The following is a 16981-nucleotide window of genomic DNA, read 5'->3' on the forward strand; positions in this document are numbered from 1 at the left end:
TATGTAATTATAGTATAATTGCACTGTAATTTTAATTATATTATTGTTACACTATAATTGCACCATATTTACATACATGTAACTATAGTATAATTACATTGTAATTTTAGTTTTCTAACACTGTAACTTCAATATAAACTTTATTTTGTCTTGAACCAACTTGGCTTAATTGCTCTGTGGTGTACGTTTAACAGGGAAAACTAGTGCTCTTGGAATCGATCCCCCGCTACGCACAGACTTGTCTCTTTTATCCATCGTATTAGTTAGCACAAATCTCCACGCAAATCATATGGCCCAAAAATCGACAAATCTTTAAACGAAAATCTGTCGACAGATGGATAGCGAATTCGTTTGAATTGGGATATTTATCGATGACATTTTATGAATTTTCTCTTTTTACTATGGCAGTTCGCCTGTTGGCAATGCAATTTTGCCCAAGTAGCCCATAAAACCTCCGGACCAACACAAGCACAAGCAACAACAGAAGAAAAAGCCCAAAAACAGGTAAGGCCCAAACCGCGAGACAGGAAGCCGCACCAAAAACCCACACGGCCCCCCACGAGAGATCCATCATCCACCGTAATCCTCCTCGACGTCCTCACACGCCTCACCTCACCTCACCTCACCGCCGTCTCCTTCCTCGTCTCGTCTCGTGGCGTCGCCCAAAAATCCCGAGTCCAAAGCCACGCACGCAGCTCAAAACCCCACCGCCACCACACCCTCTGATCCGACGGCCCAGATCGCTCCCCCCCTAATTCCCGCCTTGCCCCCTCCTCCCCATGTCGCCGCCGGTGGCCGGCGCCGCCTCCTCCGGCGACGGGCCGCCGGGGCGCCCGCCGCGCGAGCTCTACACCATCCCTGCCTCCTCGGGTAAGCCTCCGCCCCCCCACCCCGAATCGAGGTTTCCTCCTCCTCCTCTTGCTCCCCCTCGCTCTCCTAGGGTTAGGAGAGGGGAGGATTGGGAGGAGGAGGAGGAGGAGGTTGCGGCACGAGAAATAATTCCGTGTGTGCGTGTGTGTGTGCGCGCTCTCGCAGGTTGGTTCCAGTGGGATGAGATCCACGAGACGGAGCGGCGGGCGCTGCCGGAGTTCTTCGGCGGCGCCGGGGGGAGCGGGTTCGGGACGGCGTCGCGGAACCCGCGGATCTACAGGGAGTACCGCGACTACATCATCAGCAGGTACCGCGAGGACACCTCCCGCCGCCTCACCTTCACCGAGGTCCGCAAGGCGCTCGTCGGCGACGTCACGCTCCTCCGGAAGCTCTTCGCCTTCCTCGACTCCTCGGGCCTCATCAACTTCTCCGCCTCCCCCTCCCGCCCCGAGGCGCAGCAGCAGCAGCGGCAGACGGAGGCGGAGGCCGTCGTGGAGGCGCCCGTGGGGCTGCAGGTGACGCCACGGCCGCCGCCGTCGTACTTCGCGGAGGAGAAGGGAGGAGGGGGCAACGAGAACGGATTCCGTTTGCCGCCGCTGACCTCGTATAGTGATGTATTTGGAGAGTGGGCGCCTGGGATGGCGCCTATATGTGGGCTCTGTGGCATGGAGTGCAGAGACGGGAATGCCCAAATATTGAAGGTACTATCGAGTTATAAAGTTCCTTTTTGCATTAGCTGGGATAAATGTGGGATATCAAGGAGGAATGCGGTATCAATTATTAAGAAAATGGAGGTGATGAGTGGCTACGTCATCGAACGCAGGCTGGCGCAAAGCTCTTGGCAGCTATCTGGCAACTGAGCTGTGCGCCATTCTCTCTCCGTTTGCATTAGGTTGTCTTCTTTAGCAAATTTTGGGTTAGTAATCATGTCTTGCTAGATTTAGGATGCTAATGGTTACAGCGCTACTGTGTGGCAATCAAATGATTGGTTTGAACTTTGTATCATGCATGCAAAAAATGTCCAAAGGTTTAAATTCTAGGCTTTAGGAATGCAAGTATTTAACATTTTACAACCTACAGTTTTGAATAAATTACTTGTCGTCTTGTGGAGAAATAGATTCGTGAATATGTTATGAAATAACAGTTCTTACAAAATATTAAAGGATATTTGGCTCTGAAATAGGTAAAGCGTTTAGATTATAGATTGGATCGCCATGTATGTGTCTAGCATGATGTCCTTCTGCACTAATGGTTTTCATGGAATACATACTCCGAGATGCCATTATTATTATTTTTTATTATAGTATTTCTTGCAGCATCATTACTCTATTTATGGCATTCTGTGAGATGTATCTATTATTGTTTTATTATAGGATTTCTTGCAGCATCGCTACTTTATTTATGGCATCCTGTTTATGTTGTCGTACTCCTTGACATGATTTTTGTTGCTTATGCTTCATAGCACACCAAGCTTCGACGGGAATAATCTGAGAAAAGTACATGTTATATGTTTGTTAACATTTGGTATGCTTGCTTTTCAGGATGGTTTTAAAGTATGCTCAAAATGTTATGCCAATAATGATAATAAGGGTGAAGCAAATATACATCCAGGTGACAAAAAGGAGCGGATCGACAATCATTCTTCTAGTGCATGGACAGATGCAGAAACTCTCCTTCTCTTGGAAGGTGTACTAAAACATGGAGATGACTGGGATCTCATCGCCCAGCATGTCCGCACAAAGAATAAATCAGAATGCATTGCAAGGCTAATTCAGTTGCCTTTTGGTGAACATATGCTGGGCACAGTAAATGGTAAATTGGATAACAGACTCCATAAAATCCAAACAACCGATGGAAAAGTGAACAAGTCCACTGTGAAGGAGTCTTCAAGTCAACCAACTGAAACAGTTGATGACATGCAGATTGATGGAAATGAAGATGGCGCTGATAAATCTGTTGAAGAACATCCTACAAAACATAGACGGTTGTTTTCTTCAATAGATATCACTGTCTCATTAATGGAGCAGGTAATAAATAAATAACAAACAGATAACAAAAAACTCGTGTGTGAGGACACATAGATTTTAAATGGAACGAACTGATGATTGCTATTGGTACCTCAGTTAGCGCATCTTACCACATCGACAAGCCCAGATGTTGTTGCTGCAGCTGCTGATGCCGCAATTAAAGCACTGGGTAATGAAAACCCCCAAGCAAGGAGAGCTTTTCAACTCAGTGAGAAAGAGTACCAAACCAGGGCATTCTCTTCTAACCATGCCCGGCAGAGGTAAAGATATGGTATATATTGTTCTTATTTGCCAGTATCAGTGCAGTTTGTTTGTATTAACTGTTAGGGATTATTGCAGTGATGATGTTGGTGGTGGTGATCGGGATGTAGAAATGCACGGGCACCCAGGTAGGCCAAATATTTGGATCATTGGATGGCTAACTATTACAGAATTCTTTCTATATCTGTTGGTGCAGTTGATCCAACCGGATCTGTTATTATGTTGTCTAGACTTGATCTGAATCACCACGACCAACTATTAAGAATTACAATCAGCGTGAAATTTGTCATCTCTTGTTATTAACGATGAGTAGATGACAAATCTGAACATAAATTATTACTACCAGTTCGGAATCTTGGTTTTGAGCCTCCTGGCTTGAGTTAATGTTATTATCTACTCCCTCCGTTTCATATTATAAGACTTTCTAGCATTGTCCACATTCATATATATGTTAATGAGTCTAGATATATATATATATATATATATATATGAATGTGGGCAATGCTAGAAAGTCTTATAATATGAAACGGAGGAAGTATTTGTGTTTATACTGTGATCGTCTAAAAGGTATATCCTTTCTTCATGTAATCATGTTTCAGATAAAAAGCAGGGGAAGATGTTTATTTCTACCACATATCAAGTAAGGGCAGCTGTTGCTACGTCCATAGGTGTAGCTGCTGCCCGTGCTAAAATGCTTGCAGACCAGGAAGAACGGGAAATGGAGCTCCTAATGGCGTCCATAATAGAAACTCAGGTTAAATCTCTTGACCTATTCTTATTTACATCTGCGGGTATAGTTTAAGTTCGTAGTTCTAACACTGTTTATTCATCTGAAAGTTACATATCTGACACATCATGTACATTCCTGCAAACCATTTCAGTTCATGACTTCACTACCTGAACACTACCATAATTCAATCTCCTAGCTGTTTTTATGTTCTAAAAAACATGATATTGTTTAGAGAGGGATGATATCGCAAACATCGTGCTTAAACGGTTGGGGAATAAATATGCAGCATGTTCTTCTACATCAAATGGCAGAGCGGAGGGACATAACTCTTTTTTTAGTTCTGTTGTGCGAGCCATTTCCTTTCTATCTGTGTGACATATTGTAATGTGGCTAAAGGGAAGAGGTCCGTCTAGTTAAGTCTGTTCACCTAGATATCATTTTTAACTTCGTTCTGGATCCTGCAAAACCTGATGAATCATGATTCAAGTTATGGGTTTGATTTCTGCTGCTAGCTGAACTCCTACCATGGTGGCACAGCACATGCCCCTTCCTTTCACAGGGCTCAAAGAAATGAAATTCTTATTGCTACAAATTCACAACCTTATTCTTACACTATTACTGCTGTCTTGATGATTGTCTGACTGTTTTGTTTCGAAACGAAATAAACTCTGACAGACCTTATCTATACTTTCTGAATGTATTTCCTTAATGACCGACTGCTGTCTACTTTATGTTGACCAGCTAAAAAAGATCCAATACAAGATCAAACACTTTGAGGAGCTAGAGTTGATCATGGATCAGGAATACGCTACTCTACAGCAAATGAAGTCTTCCCTTGTCGATGAATGGCAAAAGGTCCTCAAGCGAGCATTTGAGACTGGAGTACCAATATCGAGGGATGAAGTGCTTATAAAGTTGTTCCAAAACAAGCCAAATCTGTAGAGAAATTGACCAAAGTCGGTTAGATCTCCATGAGGGAGCATTGGAGGTTGGGATATCTGTACTGAGGGATGTGCTGTTCGAGTAACATCCCTATTCCTTAGAGAAGTTGACTGGAGTCGATTATCCCTCCTCTGATCTGCCTCTCCATAGAGCAGTCATCTAGCAGTTTAACATTGTGGTGTCAGAGCGTGGCTGTAAATGTGCTGATTGAGCTTTGGGTTGATCTCAAAATTTTGCGTTTGAGATCACATCGATCCTCTGTAGTTTGTATCATCCTATGCGATTGCACGTGATTGCTCCGTTATACTATCCAACTAGGTTAGACAAGTAGTGTTGCTAATAGCTTCCTGTACCTGTCTACATTTCGTTGATTTCATTTGTTGGGATGTGCAAATCTTCCTCCAGCTGGGAGTTTCTGTATGTTCTATCACATTGTCTGATTGGTTACTTTGATAAATTGATAGCCATTGTATCTAGAGTAAATTTCATGTAACCTAAGGTGTTGAGTTTGTCACACAAAATCATGTGTTTTAACATCTGATATATTACTCTCGGTTGTACCCAGACTTTAACAAAACCACACTATGAAACAATTATTCTTTGACCCACAATAATTATGAGTTCTAAAATCGAATCTTAATTTTTTGACATTATTGATCTATTCTATAAAAAGTTTTATCCAAGTTAACCTTTTTCTTAAAAAAATCTCTACCTATATAACCATAATAAGCGGGGTACTGGGTTGTGGTTTTAGTTTTATTTTGAAAGTTCATAACACCCATACCCAGGTTTTATAAAATTTACTCCATGACAGTTCTGCACCTCTAAACTGTGAAAGTTTAATAAAGGAGAATTCTTTCTTTATCTGCGCAGCAAAGCCAGCAATTCGGTGTTTGGAGAATTGGAGCCATCCTGAACCGTTTAGGGTTTGATCGGACGGCTGGTATGGAATCTCACAGAAGGGCACCACCATTTTTCCCCAACGCGGAGCGGCGGAGGCGGCAGCCAAAAACCCCTCCCTCCTCCCCTCCTGGACTCTCGGTTTCCCCTAACCTCGCGCGCCACCTCTCCTCTCCTCGTCCTCCGCCTCCGGACGCGCAGTTCACGGGCGCCCTAATGGCGAAAAAGGGCAAGGCGGCGGCGGCGGAGGCCGCGGCGCCCGACGCGGGGGTATCGAGCCCGCAGGGCGGCGGCGGGGAGAAGGAGGGCAGCTTCCTGCTGGGCTCGCCGACCTGGGAGGACGCCGGGGGCGGGCGGTGGCGGTGCAAGGAGACGGGGCACGAGCTGCCGGAGCGGGAGAAGGAGGCGTACGGGCGGTCCCGCGCGTGCAGGCTCGCGCTCATCGACCAAGCCGTCGCGCGCAAGAAGCCGCCGCTCAACGCCTTCAAGCCTCACCCCGAGCACAAGTGCGTACTAGTACCGGAATCCGCCCCCATCTTGTGCCGCGCTACCCATCTATTATTGCCTTTGCTCTCGCGTTACGCACCAAGGCGTATCCCACGTATCGTGCTCGGAATTTGTTTATGCTTAATCTTGGTTTAATTGGTTATTTTGCTGTTTAATACGAGGGTTCTAAATTCTAGTGTCCAACGTTTGATCGTATTTTGTGAAATAAAGTTGGAAAAAAATCTATGTTCTTTTTAGGATGCAGTCGAGATGTTGAATCGAGTATGTTATGTTGTAGGTCGAAGCTTATATGCAATATTACTGGGGACATTATAAACAAGTCGGAGGAACACATCTGGAAGCACATCAATGGGAAGAGGTTCCTCAACAAACTAGGTAAATAATCCTGTAGCGTTATCTTATATGCAATGCCATGTGTGCCAACGGCCTATTGAACTTTGAACTGAGCTCTGCCTTTTTATATATCGAACTACTAATTTAAGAACCCATGAGGTTGACTATTTCCATGCGGCTATCATTTTCTTCATGCTGTATTCTTCTATAGGCATGTGATTTATCATCTACTAGTATGAATTTTCATCAACAATGATTCTGAGAGAGAAAAATAGTGATTGACATTGGATGAGTAGTTGGTACATTTTCTCAGAACAATTATGAACGGATTTCATCGTTAATGCTTATTCAAGTGGATGATGTGCCTTGCTTTGCAATGGTTATTTGAACTTTCTTATATTTGTTTTCCATTGTTCTGGAAATAATATCTTCCAAAGCAATTTGCATGGAATTCTTTTTTCCCACACAGATAGCCTTTCCATTGCATTGGAATGTTTGGTTGCTCCTATATTTAACATGTCTATTACTCCTATTTAATAGAAAAACTAGAAGAAAAGATGGCATCAGGTGAAATGGCCGAAGGTGAAGCTGAACAGTCAAATGAAGGGGAAAATAAAACCAAGTCAAGGAAGAAGAAGGACAAGAAGAAAGCTGCTGTTGTTAACCCTTCTTTGCCACGAGAACCTAAACCAGAGATTGATGATTCAGATAATTCTGATGATCCAGATTTCTGGGTGCCTCCTGTTGGAAGTCGTTGGGATGATGATGATGGAAAAGACCGATGGACCTCCTCTCCAGTGAAGGATAAGGATGATGCAGCAGAGGATGAAGGTGAACTTGGCAAGCTTTGCTTTTGTTTTATTTAACTGCTTTAACCTAACAAGCCTTAAAGCCATGATCATAACTCTTAGCACATGCGGGAGATATTGTTGCTGCTTTGCTTGAGATAGTATTGGTCTAATACTTTGTATTTATATATACTGAGTTCTTTAGAATATGAGAAACAGATTCGTATGCAGTTGTATGAATGCATGCGAGGTTCGAGAGTGGTTACATTTGATCTGCTCAATACTTTCAGTGGAAATCTTCCGCTTCTGAATTTTGTGATTAGCTTATTATAGTCTTTTGCTATTATAGATATTGAAATTTGAACTATATGATCTGGTATGTTCCATGTCTAATTTGGAATATGATAGATGGTGATGACGATGGTGATGACATGGCTGACAAGGATGACAAGGAGACAAGAGAAATTGCTTCAAGGTACTCTCGAACATTTCTTTCAATATTTCAATAGTGCATACAACATAGTTAAGAGATATTTTTTAATATAGCAGGACAAAGCGACTGTCAGTAGAAGCAGTTGGCCCAAGTAGCTTCGCTTCAAGGAAGAAAAAAACCAAAAAGGAGCAGTAAAGGTTGGTCCACAGCTTATCATCGAGTTCAATGAAGAACTTATTTGATCTTTCTGTGTGGACGAACAAAGTCCATCTTTGATTCCTCTTGGCTGGCTAGTCAGGTGCGGGTTTTGTATTAATTGGTTTGCTTTTAGTTAGTGCTTCTCTGTGTAGCCCTATCGCTGCACCTTTCAGTGGTATACTATTGCATGACAATTCTCTATACTTGCATTAGTTAATTCCTGTGATTTTGATGTGAGAATGAACTGTGCTACTTGTCCTATATTTATTCTTGCTATATAACTTCATATGTTTCTTTTGTATTACTTGTGCATTTGAGTACGTTTGATGGTAACATAAAATCGTTTAGACTCCTCGTAACTATTGGCTTTGTTTAAATTTATAAGGCATGCCTGGTTAAAATAAAACGATATCGACAGGATGGGCACCTGACATTAAGCCTGCTAATGGATTGGATGGAAATGGATTAATTGGGTTGGATTTTTATTTGGTTAGCTTTGGATTGGAGGGAAATGGGCTCGTGCGGTAAATGGATTGGTGCGGGTTGGGTGCACATACTGTTGGGATACGCGTAGGCTACGATAGCATAAATCAAAATTTTCTATCCCGTAAATCAGGAACCATGCAAGTATTAGATCATAGATCGTTACCACTCGACGTGCTGCGCAGCAGAAGAAGACGCTGAGAAGTCGAAGGAACTCTCGCGAAGTAGCGCGCGTCGATGTAGAGGAAGTAGTCGATCGCACCGGCTCGACCTTCTCCTCGTGCGTTCTCCTCACCGTACTTCCACGCCGATCAGCACCGCAAACCAGCGGCGCCTCTACCGGTATCCACACGCATAGGGACGGAACGCCACGCGTAGATGTGCTAGCATGCACGCGCGGCTAGGGTTTTGCTCGGGAAGGGAAGTGACGGCTAGGGTTTCTCACGTGATGCAATGCCTCCGCCGGTCACACCCCTCACGAATATATAGGATCCATCACTCGGGCCTCTAAGGCCCGTAGGACTCCTATTCGGATCCCTATCCGAATTAAGCTCATATTGGGTCTCTATCCAATCCCCTTATTCCGGCCCATTAAGCTTGCGACCCTGTAGGTTCATATATACTCGGTTGTAACCTAAAAACTCATTTTCGGTCCACGCGTCAACAGCGGCCCCTAGCAGAACGTATTGACCCACCGGGTATACATAAAGATCATATCGGCTGAACCTCTAGTGTATACTTGTATGAACCCCTTTGCCTCACGATATCGATTGAGCTCAAGGCTAAATATGTGACATTCTCTAATAGCTCAATCATTCACTCGAACTTGTTGATAGATTATATAACTTGTGATTGACTCCTCAATCACCTTTGGCATGGCCATGCACTTCCATAATCTACAACATCGAGGAGCCCAGAGATATCTCTCCATAAGAGGGGCAAATCCCATCTTGATTATTCATATCCCACTACATGTTTCATAGCATACCCGAAAACTACTTTTATAACTACCCAATTACGGAGTAGCGTTTAGCAGTCCCTAAGTAAGCTACTACATATGTTGAGAACCATGATAATCTCAGGTCTAAGGATTCAACACCAACACTCAATGAGATCACTGATAACACAACACATATGGCTCTTGCAGTGTCTCATGTTGGGTCTATCCAACAACATGTTCACCAACATGTGTCCACATTATTAATTTGGTATCTCTATACCATGATCCATGAGACATGATCATCAATTAATACATGTGCTGTTCATATAAACATATTTATTCTACATATAATATTTGATCAGGGATCCTTTAGAAATAGTAACAAACAACATAAAGAGTCTTATGAAAGAATCACATATTCATTAACCAATAAGGAGTTATCTATTTCAAGGAACAATGTCGGATAAATATGTAAACATAGTATATAATATAATCATCTCTATGATTGTCTCTAGGGTATATCACTAACACATACCAATTGGTTTGGAGTGGTTTGGTTTTGGATGTAAAATATTGGGGCAAAAATGGGTTGCGTCCATGGGTTCAAATGGATTCTAGGCAATAGCTTCGATCCAAATCAGTTCAGAACACACGGGCAGTCTCCACCTTCCTCTCTCCTGTTCGTCCTCATGCAACCATCCATACCTCCATGCTGCATCAAGCACTTGAGTATCTGCAGCCTGACGAGGATGAAATCGTAGCCGACGGCGAGACGGCGCCGAATAGCAGGTTGACGACGACGACGACGCCGCCGCCACCGCCCATCATCATGAGGCGCGCCGCCTCGGCAACGGTGGCCGGGTGGCGGCCTGCTCGCCCGTACGTCGTCGTCACTGTCACCGCCGCGTGCTCTGGCGGCTGTGCCCTGCGCTGCACGCCTACTGGCCGACCCGTCCACGTGCCGCCGCCGCAGCTGCTGGTACACCATCTGCTGCTACTGCATCGCCGCCGCCGCAGCCGCGGGGTGGTAGCCGTGGCGGCGGCGGCGGTGGTCTTCTCACTCTCGCCTCGCCATCTTGCTCCTCCAGTTTCACGGCACAACGGCGACGACGAGATCGTGGCGGTGGAGGGGGATAGCGCCAGCACGGGGGATGTGGGGCTAGGCGCGCCGCGCGAGTTAGCACGGGGCACTGCAGCCATGGTCTCCGCCACCTCCACGGCTTGATACGAAGTGGCGAAGCCTGCAAGTCTTGCACCGCACACGACGCACACGATTTGGGTTGAGTCCATGGATTGGAAATGGGTTGAGACCATTTGACAATAATGGATTGGGTTGGTTTGGTCCTACATCTTGCGCGGGTTGGATTGGTTTGGATTTTAGATGTGATGAAGTAGACTGAACTGGTTTGGTGAACTGTGTATAATGGAGATGGGGTGGGTTGGATTTGGATTGGATTTCTGCCCATTAGCAGGCTGTGACAAGTCGATTGACTGGACGAGGAATAGTAACCCTGCACATTGTGAAGTTCAGATGATGTTGCGAGGGTCCATTTTCAGCTTATAGGTTTATGTTAGCAGACCAGACCATGTCGCACTGAATTGCCATTTGGCTTACAAAAAGTGGGCAATGATTAATTATCTATTAGTAATGTGTTAACCAGGATAGAATCTCATTATGGTGTTGGCTTTATATCTTTGGTCGAAAAAAAAGGGGATATAATCTCATATTTTTCTTTTTCATACCATATTGAGTTTTGCAAGGGTTTTGTGCACCGAGGATTAGTTTAGATTACCAGAAATCAAATTAATGAGAGGATAATTTAGAACTCCATAGAATTCATCTGAAAATCATGCAAATTTCATGTAAAACTTGTGTTCCAAATTGACCTTGAGCCCCGCTCACACACGCCCTGCCGTGCACGTCGTGATACCTGTTTTTACCTGTCAAACCATTCACTTTCCTGTCATTTCGGCCTATATCGGCCTCTATGGTTTCCAAATTCCAAGTCTCCTGCCATAACCAAATAGCCCCCGATTGGCCAATCATTTAGTGATCGTCTATGTTGGTTGACTTGACTCGGTACAAGGTAAGCTGGAAACACATGAACAGTAGTGCAAGGTAGGAGCACGAAACACCCAGCCTCGCGGTTGCGGTCTCCGGCGAGTCTAGTATTCGGGAGTCTAGTTTTGGGGTGAATTCAATTGAGGTTGCTACAGTTTAATTTGTTTATTTTATCAATTGACGTGTTCATGCAATCCACAATTGATAAAACAAACAATTGACATGTAGGGATTGCATGAACACGCCATTGCCGGCTTCCGCCATCACCAGACACCAGCTTGCAGCCTGGCACTCGCACGCACACCTTTCTTCTTCTACATGGAGAGATTACATACGAGCCGTAACCACGTCTATGGCTTCATCATCATCCTCCTCCTCCTCGTACAAGCTACGGCCGCGGCCACCTCGCGGTGCCCGGCGCAACAGGCCGCCGCGCTGCTCCGGCTCAAACGATCCTTCCACCACCACCACCAGCCGCTCCTCCTGCCGTCGTGGCGCGCCGCCACGGACTGCTGCCTCTGGGAGGGCGTGTCGTGCGACGCGGCCTCCGGCGTCGTCGTCACCGCGCTCGACCTCGGTGGCCACGGGGTACATAGCCCCGGCGGCCTGGACGGCGCCGCCCTCTTCCAGCTCACGTCGCTCCGGCGGCTCAGCCTCGCGGGGAACGACTTCGGCGGCGCGGGGCTCCCGGCGTCCGGGCTCGAGGGGCTCGCCGAGCTCACCCACCTCAACCTCTCCAACGCCGGCTTCGCCGGCCAGATACCCATCGGCGTCGGCAGCCTGAGGGAGCTCGTGTCCCTCGACCTCTCCTCCATGCCACTCTCCTTCAAGCAACCGAGCTTCAGAGCTGTAATGGCCAACCTGACGAAGCTGAGGGAGCTCCGGCTGGACGGGGTGGACATGTCGGCGGCGGCGGCGGCGGCGGCCGGAGACTGGTGCGACGTGCTCGCGGAATCCGCCCCCAAGCTCCAGCTCCTCACCTTGCAGTCCTGCAAGCTCTCCGGCGCCATACGCTCCTCCTTCTCGCGCCTCGGGTCCCTCGCCGTCATCGACCTGTCATACAACCAGGGCTTCTCCGACGCGTCCGGCGAGCCCTTCGCCTTGTCGGGTGAGATCCCCGGCTTCTTCGCCGAGCTCAGCTCACTGGCGATTCTCAACCTCTCCAACAATGGCTTCAACGGCTCGTTTCCTCAAGGAGTGTTCCACCTGGAGAGGCTCAGGGTGCTAGACGTGTCGTCGAACACCAACCTCTCCGGCAGCTTGCCGGAGTTCCCGGCCGCCGGGGAAGCCTCCCTGGAGGTGCTGGACCTGAGCGAGACCAATTTTTCCGGCCAAATTCCGGGCTCCATCGGAAACCTGAAGCGTCTGAAGATGCTGGACATCAGTGGCAGCAACGGCCGCTTCTCTGGTGCTCTTCCTGATTCGATCAGTGAGCTTACATCCTTGAGCTTCTTGGACCTGAGCAGCAGCGGGTTCCAACTCGGGGAATTGCCTGCTTCCATCGGCAGGATGCGGTCACTGTCCACGCTTCGGCTGAGTGAGTGTGCCATCTCCGGCGAGATACCGTCGTCCGTTGGGAATCTCACACGCTTGAGAGAGTTGGATCTCTCACAGAACAATCTCACAGGTCAGTTTCAACTTTCTTGTCGTACACAAAGCACACAAAACTGCTATCTTGGAACTCCTTTTTAGATAGTTTTTGGGTTATGTTATTTGCAGGGCCAATAACCTCCATCAACAGGAAAGGGGCATTCCTGAACCTAGAGATATTGCAGCTATGTTGTAACTCCCTGTCAGGGCCAGTTCCAGCCTTCTTATTCTCACTTCCACGATTGGAGTTCATATCGCTCATGTCAAACAATCTAGCAGGTCCCCTCCAAGAATTCGACAATCCTTCTCCGTCCCTAACATCTGTTTACCTGAATTACAACCAGTTGAATGGATCAATACCCAGGTCTTTCTTTCAGCTCATGGGCTTACAGACACTAGATCTCTCTAGGAACGGCTTGAGTGGGGAAGTACAACTTAGTTACATTTGGAGACTCACAAATCTAAGTAACCTATGCCTGTCAGCAAACAGACTGACAGTGATAGCTGATGATGAACACATCTACAACAGCTCTTCCTCTGCATCACTCCTTCAACTTAACTCCCTGGGGTTAGCATGCTGCAACATGACCAAGATCCCTGCCATACTAAGGTCAGTTGTGGTGAATGACCTTGATCTCTCGTGCAACCAACTTGATGGGCCTATACCCGATTGGATATGGGCAAATCAGAACGAGAACATAGATGTCTTCAAGTTCAATCTTTCGCGCAATAGATTTACTAACATGGAGCTCCCTCTGGCTAATGCCAGCGTATACTATCTTGATCTTAGTTTCAACTATCTTCAAGGGCCTCTACCTGTCCCCTCATCTCCACAGTTCTTGGATTACTCCAACAACCTATTCTCATCAATCCCGGAGAACTTGATGTCAAGGTTGAGCAGTTCTTTCTTTCTGAACTTGGCCAACAATTCACTGCAGGGGGGCATCCCACCTATCATTTGCAATGCAAGTGACCTCAAATTCCTTGACCTGTCTTACAACCATTTCAGTGGTCGTGTTCCACCTTGTCTACTAGATGGACATCTGACCATATTGAAGCTGAGACAAAACAAATTTGAGGGGACCTTGCCTGATGACACCAAAGGAGGATGTGTTTCTCAGACAATAGACCTGAATGGAAATCAATTGGGGGGGAAGCTACCTAGATCACTCACTAACTGCAATGACCTAGAAATCCTTGATGTGGGCAACAACAATTTCGTGGACTCCTTCCCAAGCTGGACAGGGGAGCTACCAAAGCTTAGGGTTCTTGTTCTACGATCCAACAAATTCTTCGGCGCAGTGGGGGGAATTCCTGTCGACAACGGTGATCGAAACAGAACACAATTCTCTAGTTTGCAGATCATCGATCTTGCCTCAAACAACTTCTCTGGCAGTTTGCAGCCGCAATGGTTCGATAGCCTCAAAGCAATGATGGTTACAAGAGAGGGTGACGTGCGAAAGGCCCTGGAGAACAACCTCTCGGGGAAATTCTACCGTGACACAGTCGTGGTCACGTACAAGGGCGCGGCCACGACATTCATCAGGGTCCTGATCGCCTTCACGATGATCGACTTCTCCGACAACGCGTTCACCGGCAACATTCCTGAATCCATTGGAAGGCTCACCTCGCTAAGAGGTCTCAACCTGTCGCATAATGCCTTCACCGGAACAATCCCTTCTCAGCTCAGTGGATTGGCGCAGCTTGAATCGCTCGATCTCTCTTTGAACCAGCTTAGTGGGGAGATCCCAGAGGTGTTGGTGTCTTTAACTTCTGTCGGCTGGTTGAACTTGTCCTACAATCGTTTGGAGGGTGCTATTCCGCAGGGAGGTCAATTTCAGACGTTTGGAAGTAGCTCATTTGAAGGGAATGCCGCCCTATGCGGCAAACCGCTGTCTATTCGGTGCAATGGTTCGAATGCAGGGCCCCCTTCGTTGGAGCACAGTGAGAGCTGGGAGGCCCGGACAGAGACCATTGTACTGTATATTTCCGTTGGATCAGGGTTCGGTTTGGGATTTGCAATGGCCTTCTTGTTCCAAGTGTTCCGCGGAAAGTGAAAAATGAAGCTTGGTGGTCAATAATAAATAGAGGGAAACAACAATATGACATGCCTTACCTTTTAGTATACACCCATGATAAGTAATGTACATATAAGCCTATTCTTTCTATATTTTTAAAGAACTGTCGAGATAAACTTGCTACACTTCCGTTTTAACTGAGTTACTCTAAATAGTTAGACTACCATGAATAAAAGTTCTAATTTTATGGTTGATGCAATACAATTTGATAACATGGCATCCACATATTTAAGTATTTCTAATTTTTCAAGAAAGACCGAGAGGTCAAAACTTGAGGATGAATAGCTGCAATGTCAGTTTTTTTTTTAAAAAAAAAGAGATAGGAGTACAGTGTTTTATTCTCTATCACTAAGTTAAAGTTCATGAAACCTTGTACAATTTATTTGGCATGCATATAACCCCATCGGTAACGACCTATACTTGTCGGTACCAATCTCAGAGATACTCGGTGGCACCAAGCCTTATGCCGATCGGTGCAAGATCGATACCCAAATAACAAGCTTAGCACCTACAAGATCAGGGGCATCCCGGCCAAATTAGTCCTCGTGCGAAATGTTAAAATGGGGCCCTAGTAGCCCTAGTGCCCCTGCTCGGTGGTGTCCTGGTGAACTGTGAAGTTTTTTTGGCAGCCAATTTTCTCTGGAAGCTTCACCTTCTCTGTATTGCTATCCTTATTTACATATACATGACTAGATGGGCCCTCTAGCAGATGGGCCAGCACATAAAACACACACATACTGTTGTATTTACAGCCCAACACTCCCCCTCAAGATGGGTGATAGATATCTATCATACCCATCTTGTCACATGAACTATTACACTCTTTAACACCTAAACCCTTTGTGAAACAATCAGCAACTTGTCCACCAGACATTACAAATTCTAATTCCAAAACTCCCTCATCCAGTTTTTCCTTGATAAAGAAACGATCCAACTCCACATGCTTTGTTCGATCATGTTGAACTGGGTTGTTAGCAATGCTGATTGCTGACTTGTTGTCACACCACAATTTCATTGGAGTATCCACCGGCAACATCAACTCAGAAAGAAGATTCCTTAGCCATAACAACTCACTCAAACTCACTGACATTGCCCGATATTCTGCCTCAGCGGTTGAGCGAGACACCACCGGTTGCTTCTTGCTCCTCCAAGATACTAGATTGCCACCAACAAACACACAATAGCCTGAAGTTGATCTTCTATCATCAGGACAACTTGCCCAATCTGCATCACAATAGCCTTCAACCTCCAAGTGTCCATTTTTCTTAAACCATAGGCCTTTACCTGGGCTTCCTTTCAAATATCTCAAGATCCTATAGACAGCATCCATATGCCCACTCCTTGGATCATGCATATATCGACTCACCATACTGACAGCATAAGTTATGTCAGGTCGTGTATGACATAAATATATCAGTCTCCCAACCAGCCTTTGGTATCTTTCCTTATTCACTGGATTTCCAGACTCTGCACATAACTTATGATTTTGATCAACTGGTGTAGAGGCTGGGCGACATCCAAGCATACCTGTGTCACTGAGCAAGTCCAATGCATATTTCCGCTGTGAAAGAACTATCCCTCTAGGAGATCTTGCAATTTCAATACCCAGAAAATATTTCAACTGGCCTAGGTCCTTAACTTCAAATTCTTTGCTTAGATTTTGTTTCAGCCTAGTTATCTCCGAGCAATCATTTCCAGTGATAATCATATCATCAACATAAACAGCAAGAATGGTTATATGATCTCCACTATGATGATAGAAAACTGTGTGATCTCCATTACATTGTTTATAGCCCATAGCACACATTGCACGCCTAAATCGATCAAACCATGCTCTTG

The 16981-nt window shown here is 45.8% G+C and overlaps 3 protein-coding genes across 5 annotated transcripts; all 3 read left to right on the forward strand.

Annotated features, from left to right (window-relative positions):
- Positions 1-729: 729 nt before the first annotated feature.
- Positions 730-5438, forward strand: LOC129388410 (RSC chromatin remodeling complex subunit RSC8). Its single transcript, NM_001419614.1, has 7 exons — positions 730-870; positions 1036-1571; positions 2412-2897; positions 2994-3157; positions 3237-3286; positions 3758-3912; positions 4630-5438. The coding sequence occupies exons 1-7, from the start codon at positions 780-782 to the stop codon at positions 4828-4830; spliced, it is 1683 nt and encodes a 560-aa protein (NP_001406543.1). The 5' UTR covers positions 730-779; the 3' UTR covers positions 4831-5438.
- A 432-nt stretch (positions 5439-5870) lies between these two features.
- LOC4336176 (SWI/SNF complex subunit SWI3A) lies at positions 5871-8290 on the forward strand. Of its 2 annotated transcripts, none has more exons than NM_001419615.1 (5): positions 5871-6236; positions 6515-6612; positions 7111-7401; positions 7767-7833; positions 7905-8290. In NM_001419615.1, the coding sequence occupies exons 1-5, from the start codon at positions 5947-5949 to the stop codon at positions 7984-7986; spliced, it is 828 nt and encodes a 275-aa protein (NP_001406544.1). In that variant the 5' UTR covers positions 5871-5946; the 3' UTR covers positions 7987-8290. The 2 variants fall into 2 exon arrangements, with proteins under 2 accessions (NP_001406544.1, XP_066165259.1); XM_066309162.1 differs by having other exon boundaries at positions 7908-8290.
- Positions 8291-11430: 3140 nt separating this feature from the next.
- LOC4336178 (receptor like protein 22) lies at positions 11431-15365 on the forward strand. Of its 2 annotated transcripts, XM_066309250.1 has the most exons (3): positions 11431-11619; positions 11703-13101; positions 13194-15365. In XM_066309250.1, exons 2-3 carry the CDS (start codon positions 11793-11795, stop codon positions 15119-15121), a joined length of 3237 nt encoding a protein of 1078 aa, XP_066165347.1. In that variant the 5' UTR covers positions 11431-11619; positions 11703-11792; the 3' UTR covers positions 15122-15365. The 2 variants fall into 2 exon arrangements, with proteins under 2 accessions (XP_066165347.1, XP_015634426.1); XM_015778940.3 differs by having other exon boundaries at positions 11431-13101.
- The last annotated feature ends 1616 nt before the right edge of the window (positions 15366-16981 follow it).

This window comes from Oryza sativa, chromosome 4, assembly GCF_034140825.1.
Source record: "Oryza sativa Japonica Group chromosome 4, ASM3414082v1".
Classification (NCBI taxonomy): Eukaryota; Viridiplantae; Streptophyta; class Magnoliopsida; order Poales; family Poaceae; genus Oryza; species Oryza sativa.

What these genes read in the sequence shown, in the direction of transcription:
- LOC129388410 (NM_001419614.1), top strand. Translation starts at nt 780, where the DNA reads ATGTCGCCGCCGGTGGCCGGCGCCGCCTCCTCCGGCGACGGGCCGCCG. An exon ending in GGAATGCCCAAATATTGAAG is followed by an intron (nt 1,572 to 2,411) that starts GTACTATCGAGT and finishes CTTGCTTTTCAG; the next exon opens with GATGGTTTTAAAGTATGCTC. An exon ending in CGTCCATAATAGAAACTCAG is followed by an intron (nt 3,913 to 4,629) that starts GTTAAATCTCTT and finishes TATGTTGACCAG; the next exon opens with CTAAAAAAGATCCAATACAA.
- LOC4336176 (NM_001419615.1), top strand. Translation starts at nt 5,947, where the DNA reads ATGGCGAAAAAGGGCAAGGCGGCGGCGGCGGAGGCCGCGGCGCCCGAC. An exon ending in GAGGTTCCTCAACAAACTAG is followed by an intron (nt 6,613 to 7,110) that starts GTAAATAATCCT and finishes CCTATTTAATAG; the next exon opens with AAAAACTAGAAGAAAAGATG. An exon ending in ACAAGAGAAATTGCTTCAAG is followed by an intron (nt 7,834 to 7,904) that starts GTACTCTCGAAC and finishes TTTTTAATATAG; the next exon opens with CAGGACAAAGCGACTGTCAG.
- LOC4336178 (XM_015778940.3), top strand. Translation starts at nt 11,793, where the DNA reads ATGGAGAGATTACATACGAGCCGTAACCACGTCTATGGCTTCATCATC. An exon ending in CTCACAGAACAATCTCACAG is followed by an intron (nt 13,102 to 13,193) that starts GTCAGTTTCAAC and finishes TGTTATTTGCAG; the next exon opens with GGCCAATAACCTCCATCAAC.